Below are 18,108 nucleotides of genomic sequence, written 5' to 3' on the forward strand. Positions count from 1 at the left end.
TCCTGTAATTTATTTTTTTTACTTTCATTTTCGGGGTGATTTGTTATCCAGCCCTCAGTTGGTTGATGATTTTGGGTTCCATTATCCACTGATCCGTCATTTTGCTGTCAATTAATTGCACAATTTACCGTATATCAGGAAAGATTATCTAGGTGAATCTGTCATTCAAGGAGATCCGATGTGTGAATTAAAGTGTTGAATGAATGAATGAATGAATGAATGAATGAATGGCCAGACCTTATATTGGAAGTGTCTAATTTTGTACTAAATCATTTTAATGCTGAAAACTTGACATAAATACAAAAAAAAACTTTACGCCATTTATTGGGTGACAGGACGGCAATAACCACTGAGCGATCTGCTTATTTATGTGTATATATATATATATATATATATATATATATATATATATATATATATATATATATATATATATATATACACTCAACTTTCCCACTTAAATCTATTTTTCTCAGGTCTATAACTATGATTTTTCTAAAAAATGATGGTAAAGAACCCTGCTAAATCCTCGGTGCACAGCGGGGCTTCGTACGGCGTCAGCTTGCAGCTGTTTTCTATCAGGACATGATACTCAGAATATCCGGGAGAGCGGCAGGACCGTGTCAGACAAGTATTTCTGCAGGTCGGTCTGTGGATCATCGAGGTCTAGACTGAGAAAACTGGAGACCAGTTTCCGGCACCTGAGACAGAGAAATAAAAGTGTGTGAGACACAATGACCACTATGCTTGTTATCTCAGTGCCGGTAACATATAAATGGAAATTAAATAAGAAAACCCCCATTATCATGATTAGCAAGGTTTTTTTTTTTGTTAAAGGGTATCCTAATAACGGGCTGACAACTGGGTATCCCGCTGCTGTGGTCAGAGTGCAAGTCTTTCATTTTCCTGCAGCGCCTCCGCAGGGGAAGTAAAGCATTACACAGCTCTGGTTGAAATTATTGGGCTGTCCATGCAGTGCATTGATGATGGATGCGATGCATTCTCATTTTTAGCCACTTTCCACTCCATCTAGTACACATGGATTGTAAAACGCTGTCTGTCATCTGGTAGCTCAGAATATAGTACTTGAAAATGTATTTTCTACCCACCCAACCCCTTTACATTACGAGTATGTGTTATGCCAGCCTTTTACAGCAGCTATTTCTCATCCCTTACAGAAATACAAACTTATTATTAACACTAGATGGTGGCCCGATTCTAACGCATCGGGTATTCTAGAATATGTATGTATATAGCAGCCACATAGTATATAGCACAGGCCACGTAGTATATAGGAGCCATGTAGTATATAGCAGACAAATACTATGTGGCCTGTGCTATATACTATGTGGCTGCTATATACATACATACATACATACATATTTTAGAATACCCAATGCGTTAATATAGGCCACGCAGTATATAACACAGCCCAAACAGTATATAACACAGCCCACGCAGTATATAACACTGGCCACGTAATATATAGCACAGCCCATGCAGTATATAACACAGCCCACGCAGTATATAACAGCCCACGCAGTATATAACACAGCCCACGCAGTATATAGCAGCCACGTAGTATATAACACTGCCCACGTAGTATATAGCACAGCCCACGCAGTATATAACACAGCCACGTAATATATAGCACAGCCCACGCAGTATATAACATAGCCACGTAATATATAGCACAGCCCACGCAGTATATAACACTGCCCATGCAGTATATAACACAGCCCTCATACAGTAGTATCTAACACTGGCCAGGTAGTATATAGCAGCCATGTGGTATTTAACACAGCCCACATAGTATATTGCAGTGTGAGCACCATATCCCTGTAAAAAAAAAATAATTAAAATAAAAAATAGTAATATACTCACCCACCGGGATCCAGCGAAGCTGTGCCGATGCGTGCGTGGCCGCCGCCATCTTCCGTTCCCAGGATGCATTGAGAAATTACCCAGATGACTTAGCGGTCTCGCGAGACCGCTAAGTCTTCTGGGTAATTTCGCAATGCATCTCTGGGAACGGAAGATGGCGGCAGCCTCGTGCGCCTCGGTGGACTACGGAAGTGAGAATAGCAGGTTTTTTGTTTTTTTTTATTATTTTTAACATGTCATGTTTTTGCTATTGATGCTGCATAGGCAAAATCAACAGTAAAAAGTTGGGGACACACAGGGTTAATAGCAGCGTTAACGGAGTGCGTTACCCGCGGCATAACGCGGTCCGTTAACGCTGGCATTAACCCTGTGTGAGCGCTGACAGGAGGGGAGTATGCGGGCGCCGGGCTCTGACTGGAGTAGGGAGGGACTAATTCTCGGCCGTACTGTGCCCGTCGCTGATTGGTCGCGGCAGCCAGGACAGGCAGCTGGCGAAACCAATCAGCGACGCGGGATTTCAGTTACAGACAGAAGGACAGACAGAAAGACGGAAGTACCCCTTAGACAATTATATAGTAGACTAGATGGTGGCCCGATTCTAAAGCATCGGGTATTCTAGAATATGCATGTCCACATAGTATATTGCCCAGCCCACGTAGTATATTGCCCAGCCACGTAGTATATTGCCCAGCCACGTAGTATATTGCCCAGTCACATAGTATATTGAACAGTCACGTTGTATATTGCACAGTCACGTTGTATATTGCCCAGCTACATAGTATATAGCACAGAGATGTAGTATATAACAGAGCCCACACAGTATGTAACACAGCCCACGTAGTATATAGCAATGGGGGCACTATATGAGTGGTTAAAAAACACTTCAAATAAAAAATAAACATATACTCACCTTCCGAAGGCCCCTTGAAGTCCTGGCGCCTGTGTGCGGTGCACGCGGCAGCTTCCGGTCCCAGGGTTGGTATGAGCGCAGGACCTGTGATGACGTCGCGGTCACATGACCGTGACGTCATGGAAGGTCCTTCTCGCATAGCATCCTTGGCACCGGAACCTGCTGCTTGCACTGCCGAGGACAGCGGGCGATGTCAGAGGGTGAGAATAACCTTTTTTTTAATTGATATTATTCTTATTTGTAACATTAGATCTTTTTACTATTGATGCTGCATACGCAGCATCAATAGTAAAAAGTTAGTCACACAGGGTTAATAGCTGCATAACCGGAGTGCGTCACACCGCGCTCCGGTAACGCTGGCATTAACCCTGTGTGAGGGCTGACCGGAGGGGAGTATGGAGCAGGCACTGACTGCGGGGAGGAAAGAGCGGCCATTTTGCCGCCGGGCTGTGCCCGTTGCTGATTGGTCGTGGCAATGGTCGTGGGCGTTTTGCCACAACCAATCAACGACTTCGATTTCCATGACAGACAGAGGCCGCGACCAATGAATATCCGTGACAGACAGACAGGAAGTGACCCTTAGACAATTATATAGTAGATTCCTCTTACTTGTCCATCTTCTCTTTCCTATCTGAATCATCAAGGCACCGTATGGCACGTCCGCTCCGAAACAGCTCTGAAACCTTAGGTACAAAAGTGAAAAATGTAATGAAATTCTAATGGCAATTTTCATGATGACACTTTAGATGTTTCCCAGAATTTCCATGAGGCTCCCGGAAAAAGGGTCATTTTTACAGCACAATGAACAGAAGTATGAGTGTCCAGTTTTAGTGCGTTGGTATGTAGATATCTGTAATGATCCTACACAGAAGACACCACAATGCCATTCAAAGCCTGAGGCTACTTTCACACTTGCGTTTTTTTTAATCCGTCGCAATCCATAGTTTTGGGCAAAAAATGGATCCTGCAAATGTGCTCTCAGGATGCGTTTTTTGCCCATAGACTTGTATTAGCGACGGATCGCGACGTATGGCCGTCGTGTTTTGGCGGACCGTCGGTACAAAAAAACGTTCAAGTGAGCTTTTTTTGTCCGTCGCGTCCGCCATTTTCTACCGCGCATGCGCTGCCGGAACTCCGCCCCCTCCTCCTCGGACTTCAGAATGGGCAGCGGATGCGTTGAAAAACTGCATCCGCTGCCCACGTCGTGCACAAATTTCATAACGTGCGTCGGTACGTCGGCCTGACGCATAGCGACGGACCCGCACCGACGCAAGTGTGAAAGTAGCCTAACAGATCCCTACACCGTGTTCCAAATTATTATGCAAATTGGATTTAAGTGTCATAAAGCTTAAATTGTTTTGTTTCCAAATAAACTCATGGATGGTATTGTGTCTCAGGGCTCAATGGATAACTGAAATCAATCTTAAAGGGAAGGTGCCGCATTTTATTTTTTGTATTAAAAAAAATGATTGTTTTTAATGCAAATTAACATTTTTTAACTTTAACTTTTTTTATTATTTTTTCAGCCACTGGGTGCCGCCATTTTGCTTTGCAGGAGTGTAAGTGTAGCTGCAGGACACTTACACTCTGCAAATATGGCTGCTCTGGGCAAAGGAGACTGCAGTCGGACTCCGACTCTATACCTAGCATTGAGCTGCTCCCTGCTGTGATCTGGCCACGCCCCCTGAGCCGTCCACACCACAGCAGAGGGAGGAGATCGGCGCCATCGTTCTGGAGCTCACAGAGTGTCTGTGAGCTCTAGTTTCCCAGTATAATCGCAGGAGCCGTGCGGTTATAGGAGGAGGAGACCAAGGACAGGAGGGAGAAAGGAGCAGCACCGGCAGCAGTGAAGTAATATCGGAGGGGGAGGGGGAGAGGCAATCTAATCCTATCCTTTGTGATGCTGACTCTGAGCAGTGTATCTCCTCCCATGTTTGTTACTGTGCTGAGACGTGTATCTAATCCTCTCCTGTGTGTTACTGTATGCTGAGCTGTGTATCTAATCCTCTCCTGTGTGTTACTGTATGCTGAGCTGTGTATCTAATCCTACCCTGTGTGATACTGTGCTGAGACGTGTATCTAATCCTCTCCTGTGTGATACTGTGCTGAGACGTGTATCTAATCCTCTCCTGTGTGATACTGTGCTGAGTTGTTTATCTAATCCTCGCCTGTGTGTTACAGTATGCTGAGCCATGTATCTAATACTATCTGTGTGATACTGTGCTGAGACGTGTATCTAATCCTCTCCTATGCACTCCTCTCCCCCCCTGTTATGTGTGATCTACATTACAGACCAAAAGTTTGGACACACCTCATTTAAAGATTTTTCTGTATTTTCATGACTATGAAAATTGTACATTCCACACTGAAAGCATCAAAACTGTGAATTAACACATGTGGAATTATATACTTACCAAAAAAGTGTGAAACAACTGAAATTATGTCTTATATTCTATGTTCTTCAAAGTAGCCACCTTTTGCTTTGATGACTGCTCTGCACACTCTTGGCATTCTCTTGATCAGCTTCAAGAGGTAGACACCGGGAATGGTCTTCCAACAGTCTTGAAGGAGTTCCCAGAGATGCTTAGCACTTGTTGGCCCTTTTGCCTTCACTCTGCGGTCCAGCTCACCCCAAACCATCTCGATTGGGTTCAGGTCTGGTGACTGTGGAGGCCAGGTCATCTGGTGTAGCACCCCATCACTCTTCTTCTTGGTCAAATATCCCTTACACAGCCAGGAGGTGTGTTAGGCGTCCTGTTGAAAAATAAATGATGGTCCAACTAAACGCAAACCGGATGGAATAGCATGCGTCTGCAAGATCCTGGAGTAGCCATGCTGGTTCAGTATGCCTTCAATTTTGAATAAATCCCCAATAGTGTCTCCAGCAAAGCACCCCCACACCATCACACCTCCTCCTCCATGCTTCAGGGTGGGAACCAGGCATGTAGAGTCCATCTGTTCACCTTTTCTGCGTCGCACAAAGACACGGTGGTTGGAACCAAAGATCTCAAATTTGGACTCATCAGACCAAAGCACAGATTTCCACTGGTCTAATGTCCATTCCTTGTGTTCTCTAGCCCAAACAAGTCTCTTCTGCTTGTTGCCTGTCCTTAGCAGTGGTTTCCTAGCAGCTATTTTACCATGAAGGCCTGCTGCACAAAGTCTCCTCTTAACAGTTGTAGAGATGTGTCTGCTGCTAGAACTCTGTGTGGCATTGACCTGGTCTCTAATCTGAGCTACTGTTCACCTGCGATTTCTGAGGCTGGTGACTCGGATAAACTTATCCTCAGAAGCAGAGGTGACTCTTGGTCTTCCTTTCCTTGGGCGGTCCTCATGTGAGCCAGTTTCTTTGTAGCGCTTGATGGTTTTTGCCACTGCACTTGGGGACGCTTTCAAAGTTTTCCCAATTTTTCGGACTGGCTGACCTTTATTTCTTAAAGTAATGATGGCCACTCGTTTTTCTTTACTTCGCTGCTTTTTTCTTGCCATAATACAAATTCTAGCAGTCTATTCAGTAGGACTATCAGCTGTGTACCCACCAGACTTCTGCACAACACAACTGATGGTCCCAACTCCATTTATAAGGCAAGAAGTCCCACTTATTAAACCTGACAGGGCACACCTATGAAGTGAAAACCATTCCCGGTGACTACCTCTTGAAGCTCATCAAGAGAATGCCAAGAGTGTGCAAAGCAGTCATCAAAGCAAAAGGTGGCTACTTTGAAGAACCTAGAATATAAGACATAATTTCAGTTGGTTCACACTTTTTTAAGTATATAATTCCACATGTGTTAATTCATAGTTCTGATGCCTTCAGTGTGAATGTACAATTTTCACAGTCATGAAAATACAGAAAAATCTTTAAATGAGGTGTTTCCAAACTTTTGGTCTGTACGGTATATGGCGGTATTATGTGTGAAGTATATGGCGGTGTGATGTGTGATCTATATGGCGGTATTATGTGAGATCTATATGGCGTCGTTATGTGAGGTATATATGGCGGTATTATGTGTGAAGTATATGGCGGTATTATTTGTGATCTATATGGCGGTATTATGTGAGAACACTATGGCATTGTTATTTGCGATCTATAAGATGATACTATGTGAGAACTATAGGACAGTATTATGTGTGATCTTTATGGCGGTATTATATGTGATCTTTATGGCGGTATTATGTGAGAACACTATGGCAGTATTATCTTCAGAAAGGGGACCCAATCTAGAGTGGTTCTGGCTGAGCAGCTGCACACGGGTCTGGGGTAATAAAGGGAGCAGCATGACCTCCAGTTAGGTGCAGTCAGGGGAAGGCCGGTGAGGCAGCTGAAGAGAGGCGTCTCATTTTTATCATTACTATATGGCTCCATTTCCTTCCCAGCGTCACCCCGGACTGTGCCTGTCGCCTCGCTTTTACACATCGCCAGGACAGGATGGAGAAGACAGGATCTGAGGAGGGGAATGGGGTCTGCATGCAAAGTCTGGATCAGAACAGGCCATCAATCCACAGAAATGTTTCCTGTTTTTTTGTGGAGCAGACAAGCAGTCGGTCCATCCATGTGTATAAAAGACAGTGCTCTATGTACAGTCCCTGGCTGCTCCGCGCACTGAACATGGTGCCCCCCATAGACCAGCACACTGTTCTCCTGAAATACTCTGTGCTGCTGTCACCCTGCTCCCTCCACCACATATCTCCGAGAATCCTTGCTACCTGCCATCCTCTGTGACTGCCTACTTGTCAGTATAACTTTGTAGTCACCAACAAAATGGCTTCTTACTGTGTTCCTGAATATCATCCTCTCTTATCCCTTAGCAAACACCCAGGAGGGGAGGAGAGGAGACATCACACACCCGTCAGCAGACTCCGCCCATAATTACTGCAGTGCTGTAATGTGAGCTAGTTGTACATTAGGTTTAGGTCAAATTTCAGTAGCTGCTCCCTCTAGTGTTTAAAAGTGGAAATGCCAAACCTTTTAAAATTATTTTTCAGATTTTAGTAAATTATAAACAAATGATATTATTTTTTAAGAAAATTTAAACATTAATTCTTTAAATTTTTTTCAATCGCTGGAAAAAAAATTTTTTTGATGGCACCTTCCCTTTAAACACGTGATAATTAGTTTTCCAGTTGATTCTAATTAAAGGAAAACTACTTAAAAATGATGTTCCACATTATTAACCCCTTTACCCCCAAGGGTGGTTTGCACGTTAATGACCAGGCCAATTTTTACAATTCTGACCACTGTTCCTTTATGAGGTTATAACTCTGGAACGCTTCAACGGATCCCGGTGATTCTGACACTGTTTTCTCGTGACATATTGTAGTTCATGATCGTGGTAAAATTTCTTTGATATTACCTGCGTTTATTTGTGAAAAAAAACGGAAATTTGGCGAAAATTTTGAAAATTTCACAATTTTCCAATTTTGAATTTTTATGCAATTAAATCGCAGAGATATATCACACAAAATACTTAATAAGCAACATTTCCCACATGTCTACTTTACATCAGCACAATTTTGGAACCAACATTTTTTTTATTAGGGAGTTATAAGGGTTAAAAGTTGACCAGCAATTTCTCTTTTTTTTTTTAGGGACCACATCTCATTTGAAGTCATTTTGAGGTGTCTATATAATAGAAAATACCCAAGTGTGACACCATTCTAAAAACTGCACCCCTCAAGGTGCTCAAAACCACATTCAAGAAGTTTATTAACCCTTCAGGTGTTTCACAGGAATTTTTGGAATGTTTAAAAATAAATGAACATTTAACTTTTTTTTCACAAAAAATTTACTTCAGCTACAATTTGTTTTATTTTACCAAGGGTAACAGGAGAAAATGGACCTCAAAAGTTGTTGTACAATTTGTCCTGAGTACGCTGATACCCCATATGTGGGGCTAAACCACTGTTTGGGCGCATGGCAGAGCTCGGAAGCGAAGGAGCGCCATATGACTTTTCAATGCAAAATTGACAGGAATTGAGATGGCACGCCATGTTGCTTTTGAAGAGCCACTGATGTGCCTAAACATTGAAACCCCCCACAAGTGACCCCATTTTGGAAAGTACACCCCCTAAGGAACTTATCTAGATGTGTGGTGAGCACTTTGACCCATTAAGTGATTCACAGAAGTTTATAATGCAGAGCCGTAAAAATAAAAAATCATATTTTTTCACAAAAATGATCTTTTTGCCCCCAATTTTTTATTTTCCCAAGGGTAAGAGAAGACATTGGACCCCAAAAGTTGTTGTACAATTTGTCCTGAGTAGGCTGATACCCCATATGTGGGGGTATACCACTGTTTGGGCGCATGGGAGAGCTCGGAAGGGAAGGAGCACTGTTTGACTTTTCAATGCAAAATTGACAAGAATTTAGATGGGACGCCATGTTGCGTTTGGAGAGACCGTGATGTGCCTAAACATTGAAACCCCCCACAAGTGACACCATTTTTGAAAGTAGACCCGCTAAGGAACTCATCTAGATGTGTTGTGAGAGCTTTGAACCCCCAAGTGTTTCACTACAGTTTATAACGCAGAGCCGTGAAAATAAAAATCCTTTTTTTTTTCCACAAAAATTATTTTTTATCCCTCAGTTTTGTATTTTCCCAAGGGTAACAGGAGAAATTGGACCACAAAAGTTGTTGTCTAATGTGTCCTGAGTACGCTGATACCCCATTTGTTGGGGTAAACCCCTGTTTGGGTGCACGGGAGAGCTCGGAAGGGAAGGAGCACTGTTTTACTTTTTCAACGCAGAATTGGCTGGAATTGAGATCGGACGCCATGTCGCGTTTGGAGAGCCCCTGATGTGCCTAAACAGTGGAAACCCCCCCAATTATAACTGAAACCCTAATTCAAACATACCCCTAAGCCTAATCTCAACGGTAACCCTAACCACACCCCTAACCCTGACACACCCCTAACCCTAATCCCAACCCTATTCCCAACCGTAAATGTAATCCAAACCCTAACTTTAGCCCCAACCCTAACCCTAACTTTAGCCCCAACCCTAACTGTAGCCTTAACCTTAGCCCCAACCCTAACCCTAGCCCTAACCCTTGCCCTAACCCTTGCCCTAACCCTAGCCCTAGCCCTAACCCTAATGGGAAAATGGAAATAAATACATTTTTTTAATTTTTTAATTTTTCGCTAACTAAGGGGGTGATGAAGGGGGTTTTGATTTACTTTTATAGCGGGGGTTTTTAGGGGATTTTTATGATTGGCAGCCGTCACACATTGAAAGACGCTTTTTATTGCAAAAAATATTTTTCGCGTTACCACATTTGAGAGCTCTAATTTTTCCATATTTTGGTCCACGGAGTCATGTAAGGTCTTGTTTTTTGCGGGACGAGTTGACGTTTTTATTGGTAACATTTTCAGGCACATGACATTTTTTGATCGCTTTTTATTCTGATTTTTGTGAGGCAGAATGACCAAAAACCAGCTTTTCATGAATTTCTTTTGTGGGAGGCGTTTATACAGTTCCGCGTTTGGTAAAATGGATAAAGCAGTATTATTCTTCGGGTCAGTACGATTACAGTGATACCTCATTTATATTTTTTTTATGTTTTGGCGCTTTTATACGATAAAAACTATTTTATAGAAAAAATATTTATTTTTGCATCGCTTTATTCTGAGGACTATAACTTTTTAAATTTTTCTTTGATGACGCTGTATGGCTGCTCGTTTTTTGCGGGACAAGATGACGTTTTCAGCGGTACCATGGTTATTTATATCCGTCTTTTTGATCGCATGTTATTCCACTTTTTTTTTGCGGTATGATAATAAAACGTTGTTTTTTGCCTCGTTTGCTTTTTTTTTACGGTGTTCACTGAAGGGGTTAACTAGTGGGAAAGTTTTATAGGTCGGGTCGTTACGGACGCGGCGATACTAAATATGTGTACTTTTATTGTTTTTTTTATTTAGATAAAGAAATGTATTTATAGGAACAATGTTTTTTTTTTTAAAAAATAAAATAAAATTGGGGGGGATTTTTTTTAAATTTTTTTTTACACATGTGAATATTTTTTTTTTTACACTATAACATTGCCCCAGGGGGGGGCATCATGTTACAGTGTAAGATCGCTGATCTGACACTTTGCTGTGCACTGTGTCAGATCGGCGATCTGACGTGCACAGCTCCTGGAGGCTTCCCGGCGCCTGCTCTGAGCAGGCGCTGTGAAGCCACCTCCCTGCAGGACCCGGATGCCGTGGCAATTTTGGATCCGGGCCTGCTGCAGTGAGGAGGAGGTAAGAGACCCTCGGAGCAACGCATCACATCGCTTTGCTAAGGGGGTCTCAGGGAAGCACGCAGGGAGCCCCCTCCCTGCGAGATGCTTCCCTATACATCATCATGTTTGATCGCAGTGTGTCGGGGGTTAATGTGCCGGGGGCGGTCCGTGACCGCTCCTGGCACATAGTGCCGGATGTCAACTGCGATAGTCAGCTGACACCCGGCCGCGATCGGCCACGCTCCCCCCGTGAGCGCGGCCGATCGCATATGATGTACTATCCCGTCGCTGGTCATACGGTCCCACCCCACCTCGACGGGATAGTACGTCCAATGTCAGAAAGGGGTTAAGCAGGCCACAGTTTTCAAGTAACATGGGAAAGAAAAAGGATCTCTCTGCTGCCAAGAAAGCATTAAATAGTGAAATGCCTTGATCAAGGGATGATAACATTAGATATTTCCCGAAAACTTAAGAGTGATCATTATTATTATTATTATTATTATTTATTTATATAGCACCATTGATTCCATGGTGCTGTACATGAGAAGGGGTTACATACAAGTTACAGATATCACTTACAGTAAACAAACTAACAATGACAGACTGATACAGAGGGGCGAGGACCCTGCCCTTGAGGGCTTACAGTCTACAGGATTATGGGGAAGGAGACAATAGGTTGAGGGTTGCTGCAGCTCCGGCGTTGGTGAGGCGGTAGCTTCAGTAGTGATGAGGAGGCAGAGGGGTCAGTGCAGGCTGTAGACTTTCCTCAAGAGATGGGTTTTCAGGTTCCGTCTGAAGGATCCGAATGTGGTTGATAGTCAGACGTGTTGGGGCAAAGAATTCCAGAGGATGGGGGATATTCGTGAGAAGTCTTGGAGGCGATTGGATGAGGAGCGAATAAGTGTGGAGGAGAGGAGGTCTTGGGAGGACCGGAGATTACGTGAGGGAAGATATTGGGAGATTAGTTCAGAGATATATGTGGAGCGCCCCCAGTAGGGCTATGGGTCCTTCGGTTCGGGGGGAAGTCACAGTGGCTGACCTGGTCCGTGGCCCTAGGGGAACGTCCGTTGAAAGATGGGGAAAGGTCTTTAAAGGGAGAATGTTCGTGACGCCACCTGTGGTATTCGGTCAGGGTGACCGACGCTGCTTAGGGGTCCGCTGGGGTGATTTTATGGCAGCTTGATGGTATACCTTCCCACAGGTGAAGTGTATCCCCAGGGCTTCCCAAAAGTGTAGGTGGTGATGGTAGATGATGTAAGGCGCAGTGAATAACGAGGACACAAGGTTGCAGTCTCTTTACCTTTACTGGAGGCTTCAGCATCCACAGTCCAGGGTACAGACCGCAAGGTAGGCAGAGTCTGGCCGGTCTGAAGGCAAATCCAGAGTCCCCTTATCCAGGTGGAAATCAGTAGCCTTCCTCTAGCGCCTGTGTGTTGTAGTACCTCCCTGCTGAGCTTCTCGGTAAGGTCCTCACAACTGTTGTAGATGTTCTAGATGTTATATCTTCCTCTCTGTCCCCCAGATGGTATGGATAGGACAAAACCTGTATGACTGGTGGCCTGAGGCTTTTTACAGGGACCCTAGAGATGCCCCAGCCCCTACAAGTTGACACCGTGCCTCCTGGGTATATGGTCGGGCAGCCAACGTGGAATTGACTGTCCTGCCGGTCTCTGAAGCAAGGCTTGGAGACAATTGCTCCCTCGGTGTTCCGGCTACCGGATCCTGCGCCTCAGAAGGAGGCAGCCTTTTGCAGGGCAGAACTCCTTCTGGATTTCTCTCCTTGTGCTATGACTTAGTTTCTCACCCGCTACAATACAGTTCTCTTCGTGTCCTTCCTTAGGATGCTGCCGCACGTGGGGCAGGCGCAGCTCCGTGGCCTTCTATCTAGGCCTCTGACAAGATCCCACCCCTGTCAGGGACCTCTCTGTCTGCAGCTCTGATGTTCCTCCTCTCCCCCTGTCTGCCTGACAGGAACTGCCTGGGAGAAGCCCAGTCAGCATCTCACTCCTGGATACTGCCTGGGTGAAGCCCAGTCAGCTTCTGACTAACTTTCTATCCAGCCCACCAGTTTTACCTAATTGTGAGGAGTGCCCTAGTAGATAGGAGCAAGGCTCCTCCTGGTGGACTGGATTGTGAAGTGTGGTGTATGGTTTGTGATAACTGGTAGGAAGATCTCCTTTATTGCCTTCAGACGTAATATCACTCCCCCTGGTGGAAGAATGACATTTGTTGTGAATTTGGATTCTGGGCTCCCCCGGTGGCTACTGGTGGAATTGAACTTGTGACATCATCTTCCCTGTTCACCTGTTCTGATTAGATCTGGGTGTCGCTATATAACCTGGCTTCTCTGTTAGATGCTTGCCGGTCAACAATGTTATCAGAAGTCTCTCTGTGCTTGTTCCTGCTCCCAGACATCTACTAGATAAGTTGGACATTCGTCCATGTTTTGTTTTTGTATTTTGGTTCCAGTTCACAGCTGCAGTTTCGTTACTGTGTCTGGAAAGCTCTTGTTGATCAGGAATTGCCACTCTGGTATTATGAGTTAATGCCAGAGTCCTAAAGTAATTTCTGGATGTGTTTTGTTAGGGTTTTCTACTGACCATGAAAGTATGCTTTCTGTCTTCTGCTATCTAGAAAGCGGACCTCAAATTTGCTAAAACTATTTTCCTGCTGCGTTTGTTGTTTCATCTCATATCACCGCCAATATATGTGGGGGGCTTCTGTCTCCTTTTTGGGCATTTCTCTAGAGGTGAGTCAGGTCTTATATTTCCCTCTGCTAGCATTATTTAGTTCTCCGGCCGGCGCTGGGCATATAGGGATAAAAAGTAGGACATGCTACCTGGCTACTTCTAGATGATGCGGTAGGTTTAGTTCATGGTCAGTACAGTTACATCTTCCAAGAGCTTGTTCCTATTGAGGCTTATGCTAGTTCTCTGGCCATGGAGATCATGACAGTTTGACCGGCCAACTAAAGGGTTAAAATCCTTGGCTGAGAAAGGAGAGAAATAAGAAGTCTGCTGAGAATTTTTTTTTTTTTTCTCTAGTTGTGAGTGTGCTCTTAATTGGATCACTTGCCAGTCGGTCTATGCTGCAGTCTTTCTTTTTTTTTCTCTCTCCTTCTAATCTTTGAATGGCTCTATGTTCACCTGTCTATAATGGATCTACAGAGTGTAACTGCAGGTTTGAATAATCTCGCCACGAAAGTACAAAGTTTGCAAGATTTTGTTGTTCATGCTCCGGTATCAGAGCCGAGAATTCCTTTGCCGGAATTCTTCTCAGGGAATAGATCTAGCTTTCAGAATTTTAGAAATAATTGTAAGTTATTTTTGTCCCTGAAATCTCGTTCTGCTGGAGACCCTGCACAGCAGGTTGGGATTGTGATTTCCTTGCTCCGCGGCGACCCTCAAGATTGGGCTTTTGCATTGGCACCAGGGGATCCTGCGTTGCGCAATGTGGATGCGTTTTTTCTGGCCTTGGGCTTGCTTTATGAGGAACCTCATTTGGAACTTCAGGCAGAAAAAACTTTGATGTCCCTATCGCAGGGGCAAGATGAAGCTGAAATTTACTGCCAAAGATTCCGTAAATGGTCTGTGCTTACTCAGTGGAATGAGTGCGCCTTGGCGGCTACTTTCAGAGAGGGTCTTTCTGATGCCATTAAGGATGTTATGGTGGGGTTCCCTGTGCCTGCAAGTCTGAATGAGTCCATGACAATGGCCATTCAGATCGATAGGCGTCTGCGGGAGCGCAAACCAGTGCACCATCTGGCGGTGTCCGCTGAGAAGACGCCAGAAAACATGCAGTGTGATAGAATTCTGTCCAGAAGCGAGCGGCAGAGTTTTAGACGGAAAAATGGGTTGTGTTTCTATTGTGGGGATTCTACTCATGTTATATCAGCATGCTCTAAGCGTACTAAAAAGCTTGATAAATCCGTTCCCATTGGCACTTTACAGTCTAAATTTATTTTGTCTGTGACCCTGATTTGCTCTTTGTCATCTATTACTACGGACGCCTATATCGACTCTGGCGCCGCGTTGAGTCTTATGGATTGGTCCTTTGCCAATCGTTGTGGGTATGATTTAGAGCCTTTGGAGACTCTTATTCCTCTGAAGGGGATTGACTCCACCCCATTGGCTAATAATAAACCACAATACTGGACACAAGTGACTATGTGTATTAATCCGGATCACCAGGAGACTATTCGTTTTCTGGTGCTGTATAATCTACATGATGATTTGGTGCTGGGATTGCCATGGCTGCAGTCTCACAACCCAGTCCTCGACTGGAGAGCTATGTCTGTGTTGAGCTGGGGATGTAAGGGGACTCATGGGGACGTACCTTTGGTGTCCATTTCATCATCTATTCCCTCTGAAATCCCTGAGTTCCTGTCTGATTATCGTGACGTCTTTGAAGAACCCAAGCTGGGTTCATTACCTCCGCACCGGGAGTGCGATTGTGCTATAGATTTAATTCCGGGTAGTAAATACCCAAAGGGTCGTTTATTTAATCTGTCTGTGCCTGAACATACTGCTATGCGAGAATATATAAAGGAGTCCTTGGAAAAGGGACATATTCGTCCATCGTCATCTCCCTTAGGAGCCGGTTTTTTCTTTGTGTCAAAAAAAGACGGCTCTTTGAGACCATGTATTGATTATCGGCTTTTGAATAAAATCACGGTTAAATATCAATACCCATTGCCGTTGCTGACTGATTTGTTTGCTCGCATAAAGGGGGCCAAGTGGTTCTCTAAGATTGATCTCCGTGGGGCGTATAATTTGGTGCGGATCAGGCAGGGGGATGAGTGGAAAACCGCATTTAATACGCCCGAGGGCCACTTTGAGTATTTGGTGATGCCTTTTGGTCTTTCTAATGCCCCTTCAGTCTTCCAGTCCTTTATGCATGATATTTTCCGCGATTTTTTGGATAAATTTATGATAGTGTATCTGGATGATATTCTGATTTTTTCGGATGACTGGGACTCTCATGTCCAGCAAGTTAAGAGGGTTTTTCAGGTTTTGCGGTCTAATTCTCTGTGTGTCAAGGGTTCTAAGTGCGTTTTTGGGGTTCAGAGAATTTCCTTTTTGGGATATATTTTTTCTCCCTCTTCCATTGAGATGGATCCTGTCAAGGTTCAAGCTATTTGTGATTGGACGCAGCCCTCTTCTCTTAAAAGTCTTCAGAAATTTTTGGGCTTTGCCAACTTTTATCGTCGATTTATTTCTGGTTTTTCGGATGTCGTTAAGCCATTGACCGATTTGACTAGACAGGGTGCTGATGTTGCTAATTGGTCCCCTGATGCTGTGGAGGCCTTTCGGGAGCTTAAGCGCCGTTTTTCTTCTGCCCCTGTGTTGCGTCAGCCTGATGTGACTCTTCCTTTTCAGGTTGAGGTCGACGCTTCTGAGATCGGGGCTGGGGCAGTGTTGTCGCAGAAAAGTTCTGACTGCGCCGTGATGAGGCCTTGTGCCTTCTTTTCCCGTAAATTTTCGCCCGCTGAGCGGAATTATGATGTTGGGAATCGGGAGCTTTTGGCCATGAAGTGGGCGTTTGAGGAGTGGCGCCATTGGCTCGAGGGGGCCAGACATCAGGTGGTGGTATTGACTGACCACAAAAATTTGATCTATCTTGAGACCGCCAGGCGCCTGAATCCTAGACAGGCGCGCTGGTCATTATTTTTCTCTCGGTTTAATTTTGTGGTATCGTACCTACCGGGTTCTAAGAATGTTAAGGCGGATGCCCTTTCTAGGAGTTTTGAGCCTGATTCACCCGGCAACTCTGACCCCACAGGTATTCTTAAGGAGGGAGTTATCTTGTCAGCCGTTTCTCCAGACCTGCGGCGGGCCTTGCAGGAGTTTCAGGCGGATAGACCGGATCGTTGTCCGCCTGATAGGTTGTTTGTTCCTGATGATTGGACCAGTAGAGTCATCTCTGAGGTACATTCTTCTGCATTGGCAGGTCATCCTGGAATTTTTGGTACCAGGGATTTGGTGGCAAGATCCTTCTGGTGGCCTTCCCTGTCACGAGATGTGCGAGGCTTTGTGCAGTCTTGTGACGTTTGTGCTCGGGCCAAGCCTTGTTGTTCTCGGGCTAGTGGATTATTGTTGCCCTTGCCTATTCCTAAGAGGCCTTGGACACACATCTCGATGGATTTTATTTCAGATCTGCCTGTTTCTCAGAAGATGTCTGTCATCTGGGTGGTGTGTGACCGTTTTTCTAAGATGGTCCATTTGGTTCCCCTGCCCAAATTGCCTTCTTCTTCCGAGTTGGTGCCCCTGTTTTTTCAAAATGTTGTTCGTTTGCATGGTATTCCTGAGAATATCGTTTCTGACAGAGGAACCCAATTTGTGTCTAGATTTTGGCGGGCATTCTGTGCTAGGATGGGCATAGATTTGTCTTTTTCGTCTGCTTTTCACCCTCAGACTAATGGCCAGACCGAGCGGACTAATCAGACCCTGGAGACATATCTGAGGTGTTTTGTGTCTGCTGACCAGGATGATTGGGTTGCTTTTTTGCCATTGGCGGAGTTCGCCCTCAATAATCGGGCCAGCTCTGCCACTTTGGTGTCCCCGTTTTTCTGTAATTCGGGGTTCCACCCTCGATTTTCCTCCGGTCAGATGGAATCCTCGGATTGTCCTGGAGTGGATGCGGTGGTGGAGAGATTGCATCATATCTGGGGGCAGGTGATGGACAATTTAAAGTTGTCCCAGGAGAAGACTCAGCTTTTTGCCAACCGTCACCGTCGTGTTGGTCCTCGGCTTTGTGTTGGAGATTTGGTGTGGTTGTCTTCTCGTTTTGTCCCTATGAGGGTCTCATCTCCTAAGTTTAAGCCTCGGTTCATCGGTCCGTATAAAATATTGGAGATTCTTAACCCTGTTTCCTTCCGTTTGGACCTCCCTGCATCCTTTTCTATTCATAACGTTTTTCATCGGTCGTTATTGCGCAGGTATGAGGCACCGGTTGTGCCTTCCGTTGAGCCTCCTGCTCCGGTGTTGGTTGAGGGTGAGTTGGAGTACGTTGTGGAAAAAATCCTAGACTCCCGTGTTTCCAGACGGAGACTCCAGTATCTGGTCAAGTGGAAGGGATACGGCCAGGAGGATA

General features: G+C 44.8%; 1 protein-coding gene across 5 annotated transcripts in view; it reads right to left on the reverse strand.

The window, feature by feature from the left end:
• Nucleotides 1-345: 345 nt before the first annotated feature.
• The window catches only part of MSH5 (mutS homolog 5), an 86,296-nt gene continuing 68,533 nt past the window's right edge, over nucleotides 346-18,108 (reverse strand). For 4 of the 5 annotated variants that reach the window (XM_077285934.1, XM_077285932.1, XM_077285935.1 and 1 more), the window contains 2 exons: nucleotides 3,404-3,477; nucleotides 347-701 (listed from right to left, as the gene is read on the reverse strand). In XM_077285934.1, the coding sequence (XP_077142049.1) occupies nucleotides 593-701; nucleotides 3,404-3,477 (183 nt within the window). In that variant the 3' untranslated portion in view covers nucleotides 347-592. Of the gene's footprint in view, nucleotides 702-3,403; nucleotides 3,478-18,108 lie in introns of all 5 variants that reach the window. The other variant, XM_077285936.1, reaches the window with a different exon arrangement.

The sequence above is a fragment of the Ranitomeya variabilis genome, chromosome 2 (genome assembly GCF_051348905.1).
Source record: "Ranitomeya variabilis isolate aRanVar5 chromosome 2, aRanVar5.hap1, whole genome shotgun sequence".
Classification (NCBI taxonomy): Eukaryota; Metazoa; Chordata; class Amphibia; order Anura; family Dendrobatidae; genus Ranitomeya; species Ranitomeya variabilis.